At 41.3% G+C, this 25562-nt stretch overlaps 2 protein-coding genes across 3 annotated transcripts in view; both read left to right on the top strand.

Annotated features, from left to right (window-relative positions):
- Positions 1 to 9281, top strand: part of RBBP5 (RB binding protein 5, histone lysine methyltransferase complex subunit) — a 37099-nt gene extending 27818 nt beyond the window's left edge. Inside the window, exon 14 of one of the 2 annotated variants that reach the window (XM_049770955.1) lies at positions 7255 to 9281. In XM_049770955.1, the coding sequence (XP_049626912.1) occupies positions 7255 to 7280 (26 nt within the window). In that variant the 3' untranslated portion in view covers positions 7281 to 9281. Of the gene's footprint in view, positions 1 to 7251 lie in introns of both variants that reach the window. The other variant, XM_049770954.1, reaches the window with a different exon arrangement.
- Positions 9282 to 10892: 1611 nt separating this feature from the next.
- TMEM81 (transmembrane protein 81) lies at positions 10893 to 11875 on the top strand. Its single transcript, XM_049770818.1, has one exon. The coding sequence runs from the start codon at positions 10893 to 10895 to the stop codon at positions 11826 to 11828; it is 936 nt and encodes a 311-aa protein (XP_049626775.1). The 3' UTR covers positions 11829 to 11875.
- The last annotated feature ends 13687 nt before the right edge of the window (positions 11876 to 25562 follow it).

The following is a 25562-nucleotide window of genomic DNA, read 5'->3' as shown; positions in this document are numbered from 1 at the left end:
GTTGAAGGGCATCTGGGTTGTTTCCATAGTCTTGCTATGGTGAATAGTGCTGCAATGAATATAGGTGTAAGGAAGGGGTTTTTGTATTGTATTTTTGTGTTCCTAGGGTATATTCCTAGGAGTGGTATAGCTGGATCATATGGGAGCTCGATTTCCAGTTTCATTCTTAATACGAGTTATCAAGTTTCTCTCTTTCTTTGTTAGTTTTGCCAGTGGTCTATCAATCTTGTGTATTTTTTCAAAGAACCAACTTCTGCTTTCGTTGATTTTTCGGATTGTTTTATGGGTTTCCACTTTGTTGATTTCTGCTCTCAGCTTTGTTATTTCCTTCTGTCTTCCTATTTTTGGATCCTTTTGTTGAGCACTTTCTAATTCTATGACCTGTGTCATTAAGCTATTTTAGTAGGCCCTTCTTCCTTCTGTGTGTTTGGAAAGCTATAAATTTTCCTCTCAGTACTGCTTTTGCTGTGTCCCATAAGTTCTGATAGTATGTCTCATTATTATCATTTGTTTCCAGGAAAGTTTGATTTCCTCTTTGATTTCATCTCGGACCCACTGGTTATTCAGTATGAGGCTGTTTAACTTCCAGTTGTTCAAGTTTTTCTTCTGTGTCACTTTGGAATTTACATATAATTTCAGAGCTTTGTGGTCAGCAAAGGTAGCTTGCAAAATTTCTATCCTCTTGATATTATGGAGGTATGTTTTATTTTCCAGCATGTAGTCTATCCTGGAGAATGTCCCATGTACATTGGAGAAACATGTGTATCCAGGTTTCTGGGGTGGAGGTTCCTATATATATCTACTAGGCCTCTTTCTTCCATTTCTCTTCTCGGGTCTAGCATATTCTAGTATATTGGGTTTCAGTCTGGTTGACCTTTCCAGTGTTGACAAAGCTTTGTTGAGGTCCCCCACAATTATTGTGGTGTTATTGATATTATTTTTTAGATTTGTCAACAATTGTATATTAAATATTAAATATTTTGCTGGCCCCTCATTCGGTGCATATATGTTTAGGAGAGTGATTTCTTCCTGTTGTACATACCCCTTGATTAATACAAAATGTCCATCTTTGTCCCTTACAACTTTCCTGAGTATAAAGTTTGCATCATCTGATATTAGTATGACCACTCCAGCTTTTTTATGGGTGTTGTTTGCTTGGATAATTTTCTTCCAGCCTTTGATTTTGAGTCTATGTTTGTTCTGACTATTCAGGTGTGTTTCTTGTAGGCAGCAGCAGAAGATTGGATTGAGTTTTTTGATCCATGTAGCCACTCTGTGTCTCTTAACTGGTGCATTTAGTCCATTGACATTGAGAGAAAGAATTTTCCTGGATTTAATGCCATCTTTATATTGAAGTTTGGTGTGTCTTTTGCTCAGTCTTGTCTTAAAGTAGGTCTTTCAGTTTTTCTCTTAAGACTGGTTTTGAGTCTGTAAAGTTTCTGAGCTGATTTTTGTCTGTGAAACCATGTATTCTTCTGTCAAACCTGAAAGTGAGTTTTGCTGGGTACAGTATTCTAGGTGAAGCATTCATATCATTGAGTTTTGTCACTATGTCCCACCACTGCTTTCTGGCCTTGAGTGTTTCTGGTGACAGGTCTGCTGTAAATCTTAAGGATGCTCCCTTTAATGTAATTTCCTTTTTTGATCTTGCTGCTTTCAGAATTCTGTCTCTATCTGTGGGATTCATCATTGTGACTAGGATGTGTCTTGGGGTATTTTTTCTGGGGTCTCTTTTGGTTGGTACTCTTTGGCATGCAGGATCTGATCCCATATATTCTTTTTTTTTTTTCAGTTTTATAATTTTTTATTATGAATTATGAGAACAAAAGATGCAAAGAAAGAGGATAAGGTAAAGTTACAGTGGAAGGACAATCACCCATAACATAATTATCAGAAGAAGTCCCCTTGCTGATATCTTAACTTTGAACTTTCACCAAAGAAAGTTAAGATAAATAAAACAGAATCCATGTGCAATTACTTTGTCCCTCAAGTCTCCAGATTGTAGCACATTATAATATTTCTTAACAGCACACAAGGCAATCTAAAGCCATCAAACTTACGTAACTCCTTAAACATTAGAGGCATAGTATTTTTTACATTTCCATGTACATGCATATTAGCTTAAGTTAACCTCAAATTTTAAGTGGGTGTGTTTTAAGGATTAGAGTCAAAGGAGCACAGGAAAAACGGTGTTAGAGTGGCAATTGTTGTTTGCATAGGCCCACCAAAATATGAGAGGCATGGAAAGGAATAGCCTTGGCCTAAATACAAAGAGATCCTACCCCTGAAGTTTCCTGGCATAAGACCAGCTCTAGGCCTCAGGAAAGTTATTGTTCGCTCCAAGACATTGTCCGTAGCACCAACACACTTATCACACAGTCTCTGTTGTCGGTCTCATGTTTCTGTATTAAAGATTCTGGAATCTGCATGTCCTACATTGAAGTCATGATGTGGAGTGCCTTCTCGTTTCACCTCACCATGAAAGGGGAATGCAGGAAGCCCTGTCCTGTAAGCAGGTTGTTGTTGTTAAGTCTTCTCAGTGTTAAGGGAAGTCTCTTTTGAGCAGGACGATGTCTGAGCAGTGGTAGGGTCTTCCGTGGTAGAGGATTGCTTCCAGGTGATGTTATAGACAAACCTCACCATAAAGGGGCAATACAGCAAGCCCTGTCCAGTAAGCAGGTCATTGTTCTTGTTGTCTTCTCAGTGTTAAGTGATGTCTCTTTTGAGTAGATCGATGTCAGAGCAGCTGTAGGGTCGTCCCTGGTACAGGAATGCCTCCGGTGATGTTATATACAACCTTGGATGTTTTGTAAATGTCTTCTGTAGATCAAGGGGTAAATGGAGAATGCCCATTCTTCTGAGGCCTGTGCCAGGTCTTTATGTCAATGTTCAGGGTGTAAGGTCTCATTGCACTACAAGATTTGTGTGTTCCCATTTCTATTAGACAAGAACCCATTGGTATGTATAGTATTTTCCCATGTTAGTGTGCCTACGCAAACAAGTAATAAAGCCACGTGGTGCTATCAGATATATGGGGGCATAAGAACATTTCCAACAAGACCCATACCTTGGTTCAAACATAAGTATTAAACTGAGGGATTCTTTCACACCAAATTCCATATTGAGCAGTTCACAAAAAGAAGATAAAAAACATGGGGGGGGGATCATCACTGTATAAGAAAGTATTTAGCAAAAGTTATAGCATGTCAAAGAAAACACCCATAAAATGTTGAAAAGATATGCGTCATTTTTATGCCTTTTAAAATAGTTGGGTGGGTGTTAACTCTAGGGCACCACTTTGGAATGTGAATTAGGACTCAACAGTACTTAAGTTAGAAAGGGTAAAAAAGGAGTAATGATGATAGGAGATAAAGAAGTTAAAGAGGGGCCGGGCGGTGGCGCTAAAGGTAAGGTGCCTGCCTTGCCTGCGCTAGCCTAGGACGGACCACGGTTCGATCCCCCGGTGTCCCATATGGTCCCCCAAGCCAGGAGCAACTTCTGAGCACATAGCCAAGAGTAACCCCTGAGCATTACCGGGTGTGGCCCAAAAACCAAAAAAAAAAAAAAAAAAGAAGTTAAAGAGAAATAAGAACTTATGAAGGGGTATGCAAAAGGGCAGACTACAAAATGGACATTCTGCATACATAAAAACATAATTCAATGATAGTGAGTACTATTAATGTTCTTGTGAGAGTACTATTAATGTTTCTTATGCGCGTGGGGGCGATAGCCCCCGCGCGATTTTGAGAATGTAGACTGGACAGAGATTACCAGTGCCAGCCAAACCTCCTCCTGCTCGACTCCCGGCTCCCAGGAAGGAGAGATCCTTCAAGAAGCTGGGAGACCAGAGGTTCAGAGCCCCACCCAGACCCTCCCTAAGGAGCCGCATGGATAGTGGGGGAAGGCCTAGGGTACCTTCAGGCTCCACCAAGGGACCCAACTCACCGGCTTGCCCAGGCGTGTGGCCCGGGGAAGCCCTGGAGATCTGGAGCAAGGCGGCAGAGGGGTGCTGGGGTTACCCAAGTCCCGCACCCCCCCTAGGTCTGGCCAAGCAGGCCTCCGGCATGGCGTGGGCTTGCCAAACCTCCTCCTGCTCGACTCCCAGCTCCCAGGAAGCCCCATATATTCTTTAGCTCTGGAAGTTTCTCTTTAATGATGTTCTTGACTGTTGATTCTTCCTGGAAATTTTCTTCCTGGGTCTTTGGGACTCCAATGATTCTTAAGTTGTTTCTGTTTATCTTATCATAGACTTCTATTTTCATCTGTTCCCATTCTTTGACTAATTTTTCCATTGTCTGTTCATTTGCTTTAAGTTTTTTTTTTTTTTTTTTTTTTTCCAATCTCTCCTGCTGTATGGAGTTGTTATTTATCTCATCTTCCACAGCACCAATTCTATTCTCAGCTTCTGTAACCCTGTTGGAGAGCTTATCCATTTTGTCAGTCAATTCGTTTACTGAGTTTTTCAGGCCTGTTATTTGACCTGTTATTTCAGTTTGGAGTTTTGTGATTTCTGTCTTCATATTTTCTTGGTTCTTATTAGTGTTCTGTGTTCAACTCGATCCATGAATTCTTTGAGCATCTTCCTTATTTCTCGTCTAAACTCTTTATCTGAGAGATTGATTAGTTGGTTGGCCATTTTCTGGTCATCAGAATTGTCTTCTTTATTCTCTATGTCTGATGCTGGCCTGTGTTGTTTCCCATTGTCACACTTGTGGGTTTTTCTACATGTGTGGTGGTATTCTTTGGCTAAATGATGTACGTGGCCATGCTCCTCTGGCTCCACCCTTTCTGGGTGGGTTGACTTGCTCCCAAGGAAGGGGAGTCCTCCGTGGATTAAGCTTTACACAGGATCAAATCTTAGGCCCAAGCACACAGCAGAGAAGAGAGTCCGGGGAGAAATGCTGGGCTTCAGTGATCCAGCACAGTTCTTAGTGTGATTTTTTTCTTCTTGTTGCAGTGGCGTTCTTTCCTTAGAAAGAGTGCATGGCCGCATAGCGAAGCGGAGCTATGTGCTCTTCTGGAGTTCTGGGAGAGCGAATTTTCTGGGCCCTTTTTGGCCCACTCCCAAGAGGTTCAGGAGACAGGACAGGAGACAAACACACAGACAGCACTCACAGTTTCTCACAGTCGGGCCCCACTGGGCAGGCGTAGATTTCTCTTATTGTTGTTGTTTTGTTTTGGGCCACAGTCGGTGGTGCTCAGGGTTTACTCCTGGCTTTGTGCTCAGAAATTATTCCTGATAGTCTTGCAGGACCATATGGGATGCCAGGGATCAAATCTGAGTCAACTGCATGCAAGGCAAATGCCCTCCCTACCGTGCTATCATTTTGGTCCCCCATAAAAACTTTTTAATATGTTATAGTCCCAGTAGTTTATTTTTTGTTTTGTTTTCCTTGCTGAAATAGTCAAATTATTAAAAACAGTAAGGTCAATATTCTGAAGAGTTCTCCTCTGTTTTTCTGTTTATCTTAAGGAGTCCAGTTTAATCTCTAGGCCCTTAATCCATTTTGTTTTGTTTTGGGGCCACATTTGGTGGTGCTCAGGGTTTACTCCTGGCTCTGTGCTCAGAAATTACTCTTGGCAGGGTAGGGGGGCCATATGGGAAGCTAGGGATCTAATACAGATCTGCTGCATGCAAGGCAAACACCCTACTCTCATTCTATAGCTTGGCCCCGTTTAATCCATTTTAAATTAAGTTTTGTGATGCTATCACGGATCCAATTTTTAAAACTTTTTTGTGGCAGGACCAGTGCAATAGTACAGGTGGATAGGGAATTTGTCTTGCACATAGCCAACCTGTGTTTTATTCTCCCACATCTTATATAGTCCCCTGAGCACTGCCAAGAATAATTCCTGAGGGAAGAGCCAGGAGTAACCCCAGAACATTGCTGGGTGTGGCTCAAAAACAAAACAAGAAAAAAATTACTATTATTTATTTTTTTGCTGATGATGTCACCTATCAGTATTCAGGGGCTATTCCTGAATGTGCTAGGAGGACCATATGCAGTGCCAGAGTTCAAATCAGGCTTATCTGCATTTGTAAGGCAAGCTTCTATATTATCTCCAGCCCTCTTTTTTTTTCGGGGGGGGGGGCCTTGTGGTGGTCACAGCTGGTGGCGCCAGGGGTTACTCCTGGCTCTGCGCTCAGAAATCACTCCTGTCTGGCTCAGGGGACCATATGGGATGCTGGGATTTGACCCACAGTCAGTCCTGGGTTGGCTGTGTGCAAGGCAAACGCTCTACCGCTGTGCTATCTCTCTGGCTCCATCCAACCATCTTTTTTGCATAAGGCAATCTAGTCCTCGGAAAGGAACATATAGAGAACAAACATACTGGGTGTTGGGTTGGGGGTTGTGCCAGCCTGTCAGTGTTCAGGACTTATTTTTGGCTCTGTGTTGAGTGATCATGCTTAGTGGTGCTGGGGAACAATATGCTGAGGGACCCAACTGGGTCAGCTGCATGAAAGGCAAGAACTTTAATCACTGTACTGTCTCTCCAGCCCATGAAAAAGCCTTCTGTTTTCATATATACTAGAATTTTTTTTAAGTTAAAAGCAGAGTGTATTACTAAGTACTTTTTTAACTCAAGTGATGGATTTTTTTTTTAAAACCTTTTTACCTCCTAGTGACTGTGCTTCTCTCTTTCCCAATGACATCTGGGAGGTTATCCTCTTTTTTACATTTCCTAGTTAATAATTCCCAGCAGCCCATTTAAGGATGTCCCTCAGAGGCTGAACAGCTTTTTCAAAGTAATCAGGAAAGCATTTCTTGAATTTTCCTGATTAGGATTTTATGTATATTTAAGCACACAGAAATGCGGTCATTCTCACTTCACCATTTAGGGCTTTCTCAAGTGATGCAAAGTTAGAAAGGGCTTAATACTCACTGTTAATCATTCAGTGATTAGACTAATATATGAAAGACTGAAAGATATAACACCCTAGAATCCCCCCTGCCCTGACTTAATAGACTGTTTGGATTCTAAAGCAGTATTTATTATGCTTTGGAGAAGATTTAGCAGTTTAGAAAATGTGAGAAATTGATCAATTTGCATTACTTTCTACCCTTGGGACAGTACTAAGAGAAGGAAGTATTAGTTTGGAGGCTTGGGGGTTTGATGATGTGTAAAGTAATTGAAATTAAATTTATCACTTTTGGGGCGGTCATGATTGGAATGTGTTATCCAGCATCCATTCATACTTCACCTAATGCTAAGTTGATGCTAAGTAGTGTTTTTTTTTTTTTCCTTCAGCAGGAGGAGCAATCTCAGAACTGTTATGAAGACCTGATGTTTCCTTGCTCTTCCTGCTTTGCCGTCTTGTGGCCTCTGGACACTTGTCAGTCATTTGAGACTGACTAATCTGAAACAAAGGCCTCTGCCTCTCCCCAGGAGGTGGAAGGAGTGAATTTTATGTTTGGATGAAGAAGTGAATTATGGAAGAAGAGCACATGTCCCATCTACTTTAAGCATAGTCCAAATAAACTCTCAGGAATGAGGATTTGTGAAGACATCATCAAATGGGAGTTTTGACTCATTTAGACTTCAGTGCATAGTTATGTTGCTGGAGAAAGATTCCTGCTTTGCTCATCAAACTTGATTATGCCCAGCATCATTCTAATCTTCTAACCAATCATTTTCTGTCTCCTGTTTGCTCCCATCCTCAGTGTATATCCTTGAGTGACTGGTTCTTATCTGAAATTCTGCTTCCCGTGCCCTAGAAAACTTCTGTTGTATATTATTCTTTCTTCCAGTTTAAAACTTACCCTCTCGGCTGGTCCGATGGCAGTGGTTTATTAGAATGTATTAACGTTAGTATAACCCCCCCCCCACTGCTCAATTTGACTGGCTTAAAAAAAAAAACTTACCCTCTCACCAGATTCCTCCTTTATATCTCTATGGTGTACAAAGGGTGGGCAGAAAAGTGCTGAAAGATTTCAGATTTTCAGAAAGGAAAGATCAGAAAGAAAGGCTTCCTTTTGCTAATGACCCCATTTTACTCTAGAAGCTGGGCTGGAAGAAGGGCAGGAATTGTCCTTCTTTTCCTTTTATTGCATGTTTTTCTCCAGTGTTGCTCGGTTTATTCTCATTAATAATCATGGTTTTTGAAGATAGCTGTAGATCTGTCTCCAGCAAATAATCATCAAAAGTGCTTGATCTGTGCTGGCTTCCAGAGATGGAAACAAGCCAGTTATGTCTCAGCAAGCTTCATTTTTTTATTGGGGTGGGAAATCTATGCAAGGACTAACGTAAAACTGTCCAGAATCAAAGCAGCGACAACACAGTTCACATTAAAGATCACGGAAAGAAATTCTGTTATTGCTTGTGAGCTGCCCTGTGAGTCTTCACATGACCCCTATTGTCTCAGTGACCCTCTTCCAGGCTCCCATGTTTTCAGTCACTTCCTTTCTGTGAAAGGTTGCTTAGCTTTTAAGAAAATTTTATTTTTACTTTTTGCTTTTATTATTCCTTATATAAGAAATAGCAGCAGGTTGGGTGGATCTGGACTTGAGGTGTTTGAAATGCTCTAAAAAATATTGGAGGAAAGAAGCCAGGGGTGGAAAGGGCTCACCAAGCTCCCATGTGGCTTTTCACCAGCGGGGCATGCTTGGCCACAGCCTCTTTTTCACAGGCCAGCAGACACTGTGCTTATTGCAGAATCAGGCAGCAGGAGGTGCTCTGATGGGTGCTCGGCAAACCAGTTGATTGCCTTTGAGATCTGAAGATAGAAATCAATGCAGACATCTCAGGTCGACCTTTCATTATTATGACATTATCATTTAGAACTCAAAGTAACTTAGTGAAAGATTACTCTCAAACTCTTTTCATGTGTCACTAGCTGAGCTAGGTAGGTGGTTCATTGTTTTTAGTTTTGCAGATACTTTTTCACTTCATTTCTCTAATCTCTACCCTGCCTGGCATATGGGCTGTAGAGTTACTATAGAGATTTCTGCCTTATTCTATGTGTGCAGCAGTTTGATGCCCTGTGCATTTGGACGTTAATTGCTACTGCATCCATCTTCTAAGCTGGTCCCTGGGAATAGAGGGCAGGCCTGGCAGCTTGGCTCTGGCTGCAGCTCCTAATACTTATTTATGCTTTGGAACTTTTTCTTTACTTATTTCAGTTGGAATCTCCATTTGTACAGTATATGCTTGTTCATTTCCCTTTTGTCACTCCTTTTTCTCCGTTTTGTTTTTTAATGTTCTGTAGTTTTGTACGAGATGAGACAGCCTTGAGTACTTCTTGCTGAAGCTTTAATGCTTTGTAAATAAAATTGATGTTTATTAAAGTGGAAGTGGAGATGTATTTTTGTAGATACCCATCACTTCTGAAACTAACTGGTCATTTTACTCTGCCCCATGAAAACCCTGGGTTGATGTGATTTTTCTTTCTGTGTACAAATACAGAACTGGAAAAGACAGCCAGGTGGTCCACATGTCTGCCTCTAGACATTAATGTAAGGGACCCACTAAGGCAAAAAGTTGGGGTTAAGAGCTGGTTCAAAAAGTAGGAGTATGGGCTGTGCATGGTACCATCCTGTTATTTCACTCCCAGTGCTGTCATAATCAAAAAGATCACCTACAACTATTTCTCCAGAGTATCTCACATCCAGCATTAAGTTGGAGGAAGTGCTTGGAAGAGGCCAGACTCCCTGAGTTTCCTTAGTTCTCCCTGCCCTGTGGTGCTTAGGGGTTACTCCTGGCTCTGCACTCAAAAATTGTTCCTAGGGGCCGGAGAGATAGCATGGAGGTAATGCATTTGCCTTGCATGCAGAAGGTCAGTTGTTCAAATCCCAGCATCCCATATGATCCCCCGAGCCTGCCGGGAGCGATTGCTGAGCATAGAGCCAGGAGTAACCCCTGAGCGCTGCCGGGTGTGACCCAAAAACCAAAAAAAAAAAAAAAAAAAAAAACCCCACAAAAAAACAGTCGCTCCTAGCAGGCTCGGGGGACCACATGGGATGCTGGGAATCGAACTTGGGTCAGCCTCGTGTAAGGCAAATACCCTACTGCTGTGCTATCTCTCCGGCCCAGTAAAATCCTCATTATTGATTTTCACCCCAAAAGCTTTAAGACTTGTTGAATGCTTATTGTCTACTAAAGAGTATATAAGTTTTAATCACTAAAGCTGTGCTGCTCTGTGACTAATAATTCATCATTGACATCACAACTGTGGCTTAGCAACCCTTTCCCAAGTGAACACAGGTGCTTCTCTGCTGTGGGCAGAGAGTAGTCTGAAGTGGGAGAACATGAGCGTCCTAGCCCTTGGGGGTAGGAAAGGCCTCAGGAAAGGGGTGCTGCATTTAGGAACCCTGGTTACTGATGAACACTGGGATTCTAGAAAGCTCCTGGACTCTGAATTTGTGGACTTAAGTTCTTAAGCTCCTTGCCCAACGCCAGTAATGCACACCTCACATTTTTCCCACACAGAGATCATCTGATGCTCTGCTGCCTTGAATTGAAGTTCTGAGTATTCTTGTTTGCAGGAGGAAGAATCATTATTCTCCCTGGCCAGAGCTCTTGATCCTTTTTCTAAAAGGTTAAGGAGCGCTTAAAACAAAATTTTTTAGTCTTAGTGTTTGATTTTCTGTTTTGCCAAATCTGGCTGGTTGCTTTGAAACTTACATTGAGATCCTCTTTTGGAAAGGTGGAGAATGGGTAAGGGAGAACCCAGTCCAAAGAGCCTCAGGCCTTGGAGGTAACCTGGAAATGTACTGTAGAAGGCTGAACCTTTGTCTTACAAGAGATAGATTTAAATAGTAAAAGAAAGTAAAAAGAATGAAACTGATACTATGGCCCTTTGATTGGAAATGGCCACAGTGACTTTTCTGCCTGTGGCTGCATCTTAGTTCACTGGATTGGGCCCCATTGTGGAACACCCTTTTGGGCTGACAATGCATTGCATCCTATTTGACCTACGGCGGCGCTCCTGCTGCAGAAAGGGAGTGAACACTATTGCAGACTCGGCTGGAACCTTGGGGTGCTGGCTGAAGGAGGTGAAGTCACTTCTGAATATAAAACCTTTGGCCTCTTGTTTCCTCCTTGGGAACCTGGCTTTTGCCTTCTGTCTGCCTTTGGTTGATACTTTACCAAAAACTCTGGCCATTCCTAAGGTACTACAAGAAGCTGTGGGGAGAGTGATTGTAAATGCTTCCACCTGCAGTGTCACCTGTGGCCTGGGCTACAAGGAGGAGACTATCTGCGAGGTGGGCCCTGATGGAGTGAGACGTAAGTGCAAATCCCAACGCCTGCAGTGTCTGACCAGCTGGATTTGTGGGATGCAACACTTTACCACATTCTCTGGGAGGGAGTTTGAGCTGAGCTGCTTGAGCGCTGATGTCCCAGAGGGGCAAAAGGCATACCGTGTCACCTGGAGGCTAGCACGGGGCATCATCTCCACTGACGACGAGGTCTTCAGGCCCTTCCGTGTCCACTCCTACTTTGTGAAATTTCATTCTGTGCATGAGTTTGACTCTGGCACCTACCGGTGTGATGTACAACTCGTAAAGAACTTGAAACTGGTCAAGAGGCTCTACTTTGGGCTGAGGGTGCTTCCCCCTGACTTGGTGAACTTAAATTTCCATCAGTCCCTTACAGAGAATCAGAAGTTAGTAGATATGGGCCTAGATATGGCCTTGGACAACATTTCCAGGCCTTCCCAGCCCCCATGGAAGCAGAAAGTAGTCATGGCTTTGGGGCTAGGAGTTCCCAGTGGTGTGGCTGGTGGCTTATTGTTGATCATATTCTTCTGCAGGTGGCTCGGGGTGGGGGGTGGGGGTGTCTTCTGCTGTCTGGGCTCTGAGGGGTTGACTGCCTCTGATGCCAAATGAATTTGGCAGTGCTCTGGCAATATAGTCATGACTTCCTGAAGACTCCTAATGCCAGAAGAGTAAATGACAGAGGTGGAAGAAGTGTTTGAGTGGCCGAGTGAGGAGCTTAGCATGTTCACTGACTACTTGCTGCCACAGACATCTCTAACCATTTCTATTCGCTCACTTACCTGCAAGGCCTCTCCTGCTGCTGGGGAGAGCAAGTTTTCCAAACTTGCATCTGCTTTCCACCTTTTTTTAATGTGGTTGTCACCCCACTTCCATCTCCCTTCTGAGCAGATACGTGTTTATTTTCCTAGTGAAATATTTTTTTATTTCTTAAATAAAAGAAATTCACAGTATCTAAGTGAAATCTGATTCTTTTCCACTTTTCAGCTTAAGATTCCTTGTGATTATTTAAATTGCCCTGTAATTAACCTGGCTTTCCTTTTTCTTTGATTCTTGGGGCAGGAACACATTGCTTTGTGGAGTGTACATGACACACTGGCAGTCATGAGACATTGAAAGCTTACAGCACATTTAAGGAAAGAAGGTTAATATTAGCAGGGAAATAGTTGGTGCTGATGGGAGTAATATGTGAAGTGGGGAAGAGAGAAACAGTAGCTTCAAGAAGCTTTTTCTATCCCTGGGATCAGCTGGGAGCCTTACTCTTTGCCAGGAAAGGAAGTCAGTCCTAGACCTTCCAGGTCCCTGCTATTCCCTCAGAAAATAATTTCAGGAGACAAGCTGTGAAGTAAAACAGGTTTTATTTGAAGTTCTGAGGAAGGGGAGAGAAATGAGGTGGGGGAAGAGAGTGATAAGCTCAAGAGAAAACTTGGGCTTCTTCAGAGTGGGAGCACCCCAGCACATACTATCGTGTTAAATCTGAAAGTCTCAAGAGGGCAGGTGCAGGCCACATGTGGTTGGGCATCTATATCCATGTATTCAGGCAACATGCTTATGAGCAACACATGCTCAGGCAGCACATGTGTGTGCTCCCTTTGTTCCAAGTGGGCTTTATAGGGTTTTTATTAAACTATCCCACATGGCCCTACCTGGGCCTTTCTTCCTAGGTAAGAGTCCATTGCAAGGGGAAGAGTTGGGAGCAGTCGATCTTTGACATAATTTTCCTTCCTGTAATTTCTCAGAGCTGGGTCCAGCTTTCTCTGAGTCAATGCTAGTGCCAGTTAAAGGCCTTATTGGGTCTTAGTATCTGTGTCCACAAGGTGGGTCTTGGAAGTCAGCACTAGTGACAGAGTAACTTCTGCAAATCACTTCAGGTTTTATGATATCCCAATGGGGATACCCCATTGGCAAAGGGTGTCCCTAACTTCTTGCCTGCCTGCCTGCCTGCCTACCTGCTTCAGAGCCATTGAATAGATCATGATGCCCTTGGGATGGCCACAGGGCTGAAGAGGCTAATGCCTCCATCTGCACTGCCTCCCTAATCTGCTGGATGAGTATCAGGATTCATTTACAAGATCTAACAGAAGGAGCAGAGATTAGCATTTATATGTCCAGGAGGGATGGACTCCACAGAAGCCTATGGAGAAAACATGGGATAAGAAAGTAAACATTGGTGGAGTCAGTGCGATAGGACAGTGGGTAGTGCATTTGTCTCCCATAGGCCTGACCTAGGTTCTACTGCTGGCATCCCACAGAGTCCCCCAAGCCTGCCAGGAGTAGGAGTGATCCTTGAACGTGGCCAGGTTTTTGGGTGAGCCCTAAAACAAAATAAATATTGGGCTAGAGAGATAGTACAGCATAATTTACTTTCATTTCTTTTAGTTTTGATAAACTAATATGCTACCTGGTGGTCATCATGTTCCAATTAAAAACATTACTGACATGTTTAGTGACTATACTATTATATGATCATTACAGTTCTAAAGTATAAGTTTTTTTTTTTCCAAGTTTGTGTGGCCACTCCTGGCTGTGCTCAGTGGCTACTCCTGGCCTCTGCCCAGGAGCATCTCTTTATGAGGTTTAGGGAACTGTATGTTTATGGAGATTGTTCCTGGTGGACAAGTACCTGCTGTACAGAACCGAAAAGAAAGCCAAGAAATAAATCCACATAACTAAAGCTGTAAATATCAATAGTTGTTGTTATATTCTTCACTAAGAAAGCAAAGACAGTTTTTGGAGCAATGATAGACATTTTTACAACAAATGGTGTTAAAATATCTGAAAAATCTAAATGCAACCCCACCCAAAATTTAAACACATCTTATACCTTTCAGAAAAGTTTAAAGTGTAAACTACAAAAGTATTTTATTTATTAATTTATTTTGGTTTAGGGTCGCATCTGGCAATGCCCAGGGCTTACTTCTTGCTCTGCAGTTTGGAATTCCTTCTGACAGGACTTGATGGTCATATGAGATGCTGGGAACCGAACCCAGATTGACCATGTGCAAGGCAAACATCCAACCCACTGTATTATCACTCCACCACCCTGCCTTTCCTTTTAATTTGTAAGTGCCAGTTACTGTTCCATTGTTGTCTTTGTTGTCTTCCTTCCACCAATGGTGCCCCCATCACTACCCCCAGAAAGCTCAGTTCTGTAGACCAGGGCTAGGTGACCTTTAAAGAATCATTACATGTACATTCACAGACAGCATTTTATGTAACGCTTCTCAGTTCTAAGTGACAATAAAATATGATCATTGTTTTTAAGAAATACATACTAGCCCTCTTGCCTGGGCCAGCCTGCCTGGCAGACTGCTTCAGACATGGACATCTGGGATCCTCCCAACTTCACCATTCACTGTCCCTATCCCTAGACCAGATTTGTGTTGTCTAATATCAGTCTCGAAACTTCACATCTAGGTGCACTCTGAGAAATTGAGACTTAGCTCATGCAGTCCTCCATGTCAAGCTGCCTGGCAATACTGTTAGTCTTGGAATGAGCTGTGTGTGTCCTTCACATGCATTTAAAAAAATTCCACATTTTCGGGGAGGGAGAAAAAAAAATTCCACACTTTCAACACCAACCCCAAGAGAACCCTAAATTATATATAAAAAGTGCTGTCAGGACTATGAAGAAGTGTGGCACTCACTGAAACACTGACCAAAAAATAAAATAGAATAAAAAAAACAGTCATATACTCTAGAAAATGTTTTAATGTAAGTATGATCTTCTACATTGTCAACTGGCTAATTGTGTGCAATAAAATAAATCCCGAGTCCTGACAGTTCAAAACCGGTAATGCAAACTGAGACCAATTGAATTTCAAGTACAAACAAGTGTGTTCAGTTATTAAGTTCTAGGACAACTGTGTCCAAGAAACTTCCCTTACAATTGTGCAAATAATAACATCTATGTTGTGCAGTATAGTTGCCACTAACCACATATTTTTTTTTATGGGGCGGGGCACACCCAGTGATGCTCAGGGGTTATTTCTGGCTATGCATTCAGAAATCACTCCTGGCTTGGGAACCATATGGGACACGGGGGATCGAACCACAGTCTGTCCTGTGTCAGCAGCGTGCAAGGCAAATGCCCTATTGCTGCGCCATCATTCTGGTCCACAGAGTTCTTTTTTTTTTTAATTTTTTTTTATTTTTAATTATGAGAACAAGGATGCAAAGAAAGAGGACAAGGTAAAGTTACAGTGGAAGGACAATACATAACATAATTCTCAGAAGTCCCCTTGCTGATATCCCAACTTTGAAATTTCATCCAAAGAACATTAAGATTGTAACACACTATAATATTTCTTAATAGCACACAAGGCAATCTAAAGCCATAAAACTTACATAACTCCTTAAACATTACAGGCATAGCATTTTTTTTACATTTCCATATTCATGCATATTAGCTTAAGTTAACCTCAAATCTTAACTGGGTTCTTTTTAAGGATTAGAGTCAAAGGAGCACAGCAAAAATGGTGTTAGAGTGGCAATTGTTGTTTGCATAGGCCCACCAAAATATGAGGGACATGGAAAGAAATAACCTTGGCCTAAATACAAAAAGACCCGACCCCTGAAGGTTCCTGGCACAAGACCAACTCTAGGCTCCAGGCAAGCTAGATCGTCCAATCCAAGACATTGTCTGTAGTGCCAACACACTTATATTTTTCACACAGTCTCTGTTGTTGGTATCAAGCTTCTGTATTTAAGATCCTGGAATCTGTATATCCAACATTGAAGTCAGGATGTGGAGTGTCCTCTGGTTTCACCTCACAATCAAAGGGCAATGCAGGGAGCCCTGTCCTGTAAGCAAATCGTTGTTGTTGTTAAGTCTTCTCAGTGTTAATGGAAGTCTCTTTTGAGCAGGACAATGTCTGAGCAGTGTAGAGTCTTCCTTGGTAGAGGATTGCTTCCAGGTGATGCTATAGACCAGCCTGGATGTTTTGTGGATGGCTTCCCTGGTTCAGGGAAATGCCCTTTCTTCTGAGGTCTGTGCCAGGTTGTTATGTCAATGTTCAGGGTGTAAGGTCCCTTTGCACTATAAGATTTGTCTGTACCAATCTCTATTAGATAGGATCTTATTTATATGTATAGTATTTTCCCATTTTAATGTGCCTATGCAAAAAAGGAGCAATGCCACGTGCCCATAAGGGGGTGATAAGAACAATTATGGTTCAATCATAAGCATTAATCTGGGGGACTCTTTCTCTAAGATTCCTTGTTAAACAGCTCAAAAAGAGAAGATGAAAAGCGTTTAGAATCGTCACTATATAAGACAACATTTAGTAAGAATTATAGCTGTCAGAGAAAAAACACAAAATATTCTAAAGAAATACATGTCCATTTTATGTATCTTGAAACAGTTTGGGGTTGTTACACACAATACACAGCTTTGGTCTGTGATAAGGCTTGTACACTACTGATTAAAAAGAGTAATGTAGATTAGAGATGTTTGGGGGGATAGAGAGTAAAGGAATAAAAAAGAGCTTTGTAGGGATGTGGGAAAGGGCACGATACAAAATAAAGATTCTGGATACGTAAAACGTAACATAACAGTAAGGAATACTCTTAATATATGAAGTACGCGCGGGTCAAAGACCCAGAAATCCTGGCATGTGGAGTGGTCTGAGCCCAGCTGTGCCTCTGTAGTTTTGGGATGCATAGGGCGGGATTTCTCCCCCCCTCCCCCCAGGGCCCGATTAACCAGGCGTGGCCCTGAAGACCCACCAGGTTTGGGGAGATCTTGGCCCCCTGGACTAGGAGTTCAGCCCAGGGGACCTGTGGCTAGCTGTCCTGCCCAGAGCCCCCAACATACAGAGTTCTTTTTTAAAGAACATATATGAAGATGTTTATAGAACTCAAAGAAAGCATAGATCGAGCTGAACAAGCCACAAATAAGAATAAAGAGGACATTAAAATAGAAATGAGAAAACTCCAAACTGAAATAATAGGACTGAAAACTTATAGGTGAAATGAAAACCTCACTGGAAAGTCTTTCCAACAGAATAACAGCAGCTGAGGACTGAGCCAGTGAGCTGGAAGAAGAGATGCTTAACAACTTCACACAACAGAAGAGATCGGAAATGAGCCTTAAAGCAAACAATCAGACAATAGAATAATCCTCAAAGAATGTGAACAGATGAAAATAGAAGTCTTTGGGGCTGGAGAGATAGCATGGAGGTAAGGCATTTGCCTGGAATGCAGAAAGTTGGTGGCTCAAATCCCAGCATTCCATATGATCCCCTGAGCCTGCCAGGGGCGATAACTGAGCATAGAGCCAGTAGTAACCCCTGAGCACTGCCAGGTGTGACCCAAAAATGAACAAAAGAAAGAAAGAAAGAAGAAAGAAAGAAAGAAAGAAAGAAAGAAAGAAAGAAAGAAAGAAAGAAAGAAAGAAAGAAAGAAAGAAAGAGAGAAAGAAAAAGAGAGAAAGAATGAAAGAAAGAAAAAGAGAAAGAAAGAAAAAGAGCGAGAAAGAAAGAAAGAAAGGAAAAAGAAAGAAAGAAAAAGAGAGAAAGAAAGAAAGAAAAAGAAAGAAAGAATGAAAGAAAGAAAAAGAGCGAGAAAGAAAGAAAGAAAGACAAAGAAAGAAAGAAAGAAGAAAGAAAAAGAGAGAAAGAGAGAGAGACAGGGCTCATTATGATAATGTCAAGACAAAAATTCTAATCTATTCATTTTCTACTTGATTATGCCTGATAATATAATCTAATGTTTATTTCCACAGATAACAATGGAATATGCAACTGCATGCCAGGAACTCCAGTAACAGAGCTCATTCATTGAATATGTTATTGTAATCTGTTTTTAATTGTAAGTAGTTTACCATTATGCCATAATGCTCATACTTTTAGATTGCCTTTAGGAAAGGAAACTCAAGACCCGCTCGACAATATTTTATGGTATAGACTCCTTTTATAGTTCTCATTACCATATCACTTAGATTTCTAGACTTGAAAATTATTATTGTTTTTAAGAATGCTCTATACACAATCTAACTCATGAAGCCTATGTGTGCACATGAGTGTATGTGTTGGCCATCTCAATGTCTGTCTAGTGTCTGTCTGTAATATATATACAATATCTATGTTGTATTATGTCCTTTCACCTGTCATATATAACTCTTTCTTCCCCCCTTTGCTTACCACCTTACAAATTCTTTTCTAGCCCTTCATTCTCTCACTCCCCATCTGTTATCCCCCCATTTAGCTCTTTTACCCTCAGTTCTTAACTCCTCATGAAACAGAACATTCCCCCACCTCAGCCAGCTGCAACCAGCTTCCAAATTGAAAAGATAGAATCTCAGCCTGAGAAGAAGCTGATACTCCACTGCTATTGATTTGCTCTTGGTTGCCCCTTTTCTCCCACCTCCCTTCACTGTGGACTTTTGCTTGCTACCAGAGTTGGTTTCTGAGAAGCCCACAGCTCAATAATATTTCCTCATATGTGACTGCTGGGAGCCATTTTTAGACTCCACAAGACCAAATCACAGGATAAAGCTGTGCTCCAGATTTTAACACCCCCCCTCCGCATATACAGACTATTTTTAAAAGACTTAAAGGGGACATGTATATCTCCTTTGAATATTTCTTTAGATATATTACCTTAATAGGTATAATCGTTATTGAATATCTTCTTATGTAGCGGCAATTTCTCTCATTTTGGGGGATCTGTTTAGTAGGGATTTTAGCAGATAAGTTTCTCTAGTGTTTAAAGTTCAGGTTATGGGGATTGTTGGTCTTGTTACCTCTGCCCCCATATACACCAGTAATACCTTGTGGCATTGTTTCTTTTTACATAGGCACATTAAAATGAGAAAATTTTATGAGTGCAAACAAGTTCTTACCTAATAGAGACAGGAACACATAAATTTTATACTGTAGTGGGGCTTTACATCCTGAACACCTGTCATAGTGACTTGGCTTAGGCTTCAGAAGATCAGATATTGACCATTCATGCCAGAACTTTGAATACTATCTAAGGAAACAACCACAGTTCTCTACACCATCACCAGGAATCAAGCTTCTATCAGAGAAGGCCATACTGCTGCCCTGGCATTGATTTACTCCAAAGAGGATTCTTATGACATCCTGATAACTTAGAAATAGCAACAACCTGCTTTCAGGGCAGGGTTTTCTGCAGTTACACCTAGTGGTGGGATGAAATCAGGAGGCACTCCATGTCACCCTGACTTTGACATGGCATCTGTACAGAAATCAGGATTTCTACTTGACCTAAGACCAGGCTGTCCTATCACATCACCTAACACTAAATGGAAATCAGAAGAGATATCGTCTTTTGAACTGTGAAAAATAAGAGCACCAACAACAGAAAACTGACTTTGACAACCGTGACTGAACAGAACCTACCTTGGAACTAATAAGGAAAACCCTACCCTAGGCTGTAGCCCAAAACACATAAGAAACAACAACAACAACAACAAGATGTCTTATTGCAGTGGTCCAACTTGGACAACAGAGACTGAGCAGAACCTTTGGAGCCATAATATCCTAGGCTTCAGCTTAGGGACTGAACAAAAACAGGGAGCAAGTGTTACAGAAGACTGAACACAATAACAACGATGGATAGGAACCTCTAGAACCTAGAGACTCTATCCTAGACCCTGACCTATAACCCACACAAATACCAAGATCGCTAGCTACAGTGGCTTGATTTTCTCACACACAACCTAGAAGAAACTTTCCTGGCATCACAAAAAAGCCTTTAGGATGGGGTAATGAGTATATATGGAGCCAGGGGTTGATCCCATGATGGTATGCTTCAAGGATGGAGAAATCCTGAATCTCTTAGGCCACGGGAAATCCCTTTCTTCCCCAATGCTTACTGTGCCTATGCAAAAAACAAAACAAAACAAAAAACCCTACCACTCCAGCACCCATACTTTTTCTTGTTTTGTTTTGATTTCTTAGTTTTTGACTTTATTTTCCTTCTCTTTTTCTTCCACTTTTCTCTTTCTTTTTCACTCTGTGGTTATTATTTAGAGATTTATTTTAATTTTATTTGCCGGGTCCATTTTTTCTTTTTTCTTCCATTTTTCTTTTCTTTTTTTTCTCTCTCTTCTTTCTTTTTTTGGTAGTTGTCACCAAATTTTTTTTTCCCCATTTTCTTATCCTTTTTATCTCCAATGACAGTGGAATAGATGCTTAATCTACAACAAGCTGTAAAGTGAAGACCAGTTGCACTAGCATTCTGGGGGGAGAGGAAGGAGATATGGGATGCATACTAGGAACAGGAGTGGAGGAAGGTCAGCACTGGTGGTGGAAATGCCCCTCATTCATTGTCACTATGTACCATAAATGATGCAGTGAAAGATTTGTAATGCACTTTGGTCACAATAAAAAAAAATCAGGATTTCTAACTACAGAAATCAGAAAGCAACAACTCCATGTGATTAGACAGCAACCATCCAACTCTGAACCCTAGATCTCAGACATAAAACTGACATAGTTTTTTGCAATAGCTCCCTCTGGGACATTCTTAATACTGCTCTGATACCAACAAATGCCAGTTTTGATAAGACATCCTGACAATGAGGAAATGTCAACAACTTGATCTAAGAGCAGGTTGTCTTACCTCACCACCTAATGATAAGATGAAGCCAGAAGACATATCATCCGTTGATCCGTGCAAAAGCCAAGATCGTTAACTACAGAAGACTGACTGTGATAATTATGACTGGGCAGAACCTATCCAGAGACCAATAAAAAAGACCCTAGTCTAGGCTTTGGCCTATGACCTGTACAACAACCAAGATCTCTAATTCCAGAGGCCTGACTGAAACAACTGCTACTGAGCAGAACTTTTAGAAACGTAATGAAAGACTCTCTCCTAGGCTTCACTTTAGGATCAGTGCAAAAACGAAGACCACCAATTACAGAAGACTGATTAAAACAATAGTGATAGAACAGAACTTCTAGAACCATAAAGAAAGACTTCATCCTAGGCTCCATCCTATGACCTGTGCAAATACCAAGATCTCTAGTTACAGAGTCCGGATTTCATCATCCACAACTGAGCAGAAAGTTTACAGACATCACAAAAGGACCTAGGGGAAAGAATAAGAGTATGTACGGAGCATAGAGTTATTCCCATAACAGTATACTTCAAGGGCGGAGAAACCCTGTATCTCTTAGGCCAAGAGAATTCCCTTTCTAATCTCCCCAATATTTACTGTGTCTATGTGGGAAAAAAAGCACAAATTGGGGCCGGGTAGGTGGCGCTGGAGGTAAGGTGTCTGCCTTGTGAGCGCTAGCCAAGGAAGGACCGCGGTTCGATCCCCCGGCGTCCCATGTGGTCCCCCCAAACCAGGGGCGATTTCTGAGCACATAGCCAGGAGTAACCCCTGAGCGTCAAACGGGTGTGGCCCAAAAACCAAAAAAAAAAAAAAAAAGCACAAATTAATTTTCTTTGTTATTGTTGTTGTTGCTTGTTTTTGTTTTTTTGTTTTTTGTTTTTGTTTGTTTTTTTGTGCTTTGTTTTGTTTTTATCTCGGGACCATGGTTATTGTTTGGTTATTGCCTTTATTGCTGTGGCACTTATTGTTGTGGTGCTTTTCAGGGTTTTTTGTTTGTTTGTTTGTTTGATTTTTTGTATTCTTGTTATATTTTTCTTCCTTTTTCCCTTTCTTCTCTTAAATTGATATAGCCTCTAGAAGGACTCTTCCCATTTTTCTGCTTGTTTGATTTTTGTCCCACCCTCTTTTTCCTTTCCTTCTAACAGAACCACATTACTTGAACCATCTTGTTCTGCCTCAAAAATTGAAGGGAAATAATGGAGGGTATCAAGATCAAATAGTTGTATGAACATCGAGTAGAAATAAAAAAATGATCAGAATTAAACAACAAATCCAAAGCCAATGACAAAAGAAGCAATACCCGGGGCCGGGCGGTGGCGCTGGAGGTAAGGTGCCTGCCTTGCCTGCGCTAACCTAGGACGGACCGCGGTTCGATCCCCCGGCGTCCCATATGGTCCCCCAAGAAGCCAGGAGCAACTTCTGAGCGCATAGCCAGGAGTAACCCCTGAGCCTCACAGGGTGTGGCCCAAAAACCAAAAAAAAAAAAAAAAAAAAAGAAGCAATACCCAATCTACAAGCTAGACCCAAAGGGGACTACTTATATTAGCAGCCTGAGGGGCATAGGAGAGGGATATGGGATGCATGCTAGGAACAGGGATGGAAGGAGGACAACATTGGTGGTGGGAATGCCCCTGAGTCAATGCCACTATGTACCTAAAATATTACTGTGAAAGATTTGTAATCCACTTTGGTCAAAATAAAAATTATTAAAAAAAAAAAAAAAGATTTCTTGGGGCCGGGAAGGTGGCGCTAGAGGTAAGGTGTCTGCCTTGCAAGCGCTAGCCAAGGAACGGACCACGGTTCAATCCCCCGGCGTCCCATATGGTCCCCCCAAGCCAGGGGCAATTTCTGAGCACATAGCCAGGAGTAACCCCTGAGCGTCAAACGGGTGTGGCCCAAAAACCAAAAAAAAAAAAAAAAAAAAAAAAAAAAAGATTTCTTTTGTTAGAATGAAATGTTTTACTGACATCTAGTGGATAACCATCATACAAAGAATCAAGGATTAATATTCAATTTGCCGTGAATCTGTCCTTAGTTGTGAGATTTTTTTTTTTCCATAAACAACCTGCACTATTCATGTTTATATGCCCAGACTTGTAGAGCCTGGTTTACTTTGCTGATTCCTCTATTTTCTTTCTTCATTTCCTTTTTTTCTGCTTTTTAAATATGACTTTCCATTTCAAAAATGTCACCCTCCTTTTATTTATTTATTTTTTGCAAGGCTAAGATGTGTTTTTGTTATTGTTGTTTAAGACACCTGTAACTTTCAAGATTCACCATCTACCCAAATATTTAACCAAAACTAACACATAAGTTCAGATACTCTTCTTAGTAAAATAAAAGATTTACATTTAATGTAGGTACAAGTGATAATTCAGTGCATCATTTTTAGTTTAATACTTGTACACCACATCAAAAGGGATCTAGGGCCAGTTCAAGAGGGGCAGTTTAGTTCAGTATCTTGCCCTAAGGGAATCAAGACAGAATAAATAAATTTGCTTAGAAGTATTCGCCTCAGGAATTCAGATAATTTTTAAGCATTTGTTTCCACAAGGGCTAGATAACCAATAAGCATGCATTCTTTAATACTTTTTAGTAATTTAAATTTTTTCGAGCTAATTGCTACTCATAGTCCCTAATTTAGCTCTGTTCATCCATAAGGAAGTCGTACTGATTTTCTTCTTCCTTTTTTGCTATGTTCTGATTTGCTCACAGGATTAATTAATACAGATGTGGGGGGGGGGCTTTATTCTGCAGGATCACTACTCACTTTTCTTTTGGTAAATTGAACAAAACTGTCTATGATTTGAAAATGTGGAGTGGAACTGAATTCCTTTTACCTACATGCATGGTTTGATGCCATCAGTTTTTAGTGTTGTTTTTAAAGACATGTAAAAGGCTCTATTATACATTTCTCTTTAATGAACCACTATCTTGCCACTGATCTACCCTAGCACTACTCAGAGTAACATTTTCAAGGAGGAAACTCCCTATACAACAAACATCTGAATCACTTTGATTCTTAAATATGATTCACCATTAGATGAAATTACTGTAGGAAATATTCTATCTCTAAATTATTCAAAGTCAAAAATCTTTGATCAGATTCAATATAGTCTATTGGACCTGAGTCCTGGGAAGTTTTGAAGAAATTAAAAGAGCTTAATCTAGAAAGAACGAAACCAGGGAAGATTTAAGTACCTAGATATTATATTACATATTAATTATATCACTTAATTTAAGAATATTATTATTTTTTGTGTGTGTGGTTTTTGGGTCACACCCAGCAGTGCTCAGGGGTTTTTCCTGGCTCTGTGCTCAGAAATTGCTCCTGGCAGGCACGGGGGACCATATGGGATGCCAGGATTCGAACCGATGACCTTCTGCATGAAAGGTAAACGCCTTACCTCCATGCTATCTCTCTGGCCCCCTATTATTTATTTTTTAATACTATCAGTTTCGATCACAAAATATTTTAAATGTTAGATTGAATATCTTTGGAAAGCCCACCACTCACAGTGGGGACCCTTTTATTATTTGCAAAGGAACTGGAGAATGTGGAATGAAGAGATTACTTTCTGGGGTTCCCTGGAGTCAGAAGAATCTACTCAAAATACTCATTGAACAAGTACTTGTTGGACACTGGACACTAGATAAATTAGGAGGAGTAGAGGATAAGTCAACTGAAACCCTGCCTTTGGAAATATTGCCATTTGCCAGTGGAACCTATTGGGAAGAATTATGCAACAGCTCAATTTATCTAACAAGTAAATAGTCATTCCTTAAACTAAATTCCTGCTGATCTGAGCATTTTTCAAATTCATGTGCTAATGGAAGGGTAGATATAATTTACCCTAAACCACCAAAGTTGATTTAGAGGGGTCAGGTGTGGTCTTGGGAGCTAGAAACTACAAACAGTGTCACACCTGTCAGCACATTTGTCTAACCTCACAGATGTTAAGAGGAGATAAAGTGAAAGATAAGTCACTGGGGTGCATAGAAAGATGACAGACAAGCTGATGCTTGAATTTTTCTCAGTTTATGGAGCCTAGCAGCAAAAACATATAGAAAATTTAAATGACTGCAAATTTCCACTTTCCAAAAAGGTAGAAGCAGAAACATTGTGTTATATATTTATATTTCCTGCCATATGTGTATAGTTCATAATCTTTATATGAACTGTGATATTGTTTTATGATAGAAAAAATTTCTCTAAAGTTATTATTATTATTATTATTATTATTATTTTGTGGGGGCACACAAGGCAGCGCTCAGGGGTTAGTCCTGGCTCTATACTCAGAAATAGCTCCTGGCAGGCTCGGGGGACCATATGGGATGCTGGGATTTGAACCACCGTCCTTCTGCATGCAAGGCAAATGTCTTACCTTTATGCTATCTCTCCGGCCTCTCTGAAGTTATTGTTGATAGGTTTTGCATAGTTCCATTCTATAGCGATTCCAAATACATTTAATAAATTTTGCTATTAAAAACACTGGGAGACTCTCCCCCAAGTTGCCTCGGAGCCCCGGCCTTCACCCTGGAGCCCTGGAGTGTGTCCGCTTCCATTTGCCCGCCTGCAGGTCCAAACTGCAGGCCTTGTGGGGGCCTTCACTTGATTTTCCTTGAGCCTAAGTCCTTCAAGCTGGGTTGGTGCTGCCAGGGTCACTGCACATACCCAGGCCCTTCCCCGCCTTTTCTGTCCTCTCGGTCACCTCCCTCGGCCTGCCTTTGCTGCCTCTTCTCCACATGAGGGG

The sequence above is a fragment of the Suncus etruscus genome, chromosome 3 (genome assembly GCF_024139225.1).
Source record: "Suncus etruscus isolate mSunEtr1 chromosome 3, mSunEtr1.pri.cur, whole genome shotgun sequence".
In the NCBI taxonomy this organism is placed as follows: Eukaryota; Metazoa; Chordata; class Mammalia; order Eulipotyphla; family Soricidae; genus Suncus; species Suncus etruscus.
Note: the sequence above shows the minus strand (reverse complement) of the source record. Positions and strands in the feature narration are given on the sequence as shown.

What these genes read in the sequence shown, in the direction of transcription:
- TMEM81 (XM_049770818.1), top strand. Translation starts at nt 10,893, where the DNA reads ATGCATTGCATCCTATTTGACCTACGGCGGCGCTCCTGCTGCAGAAAG.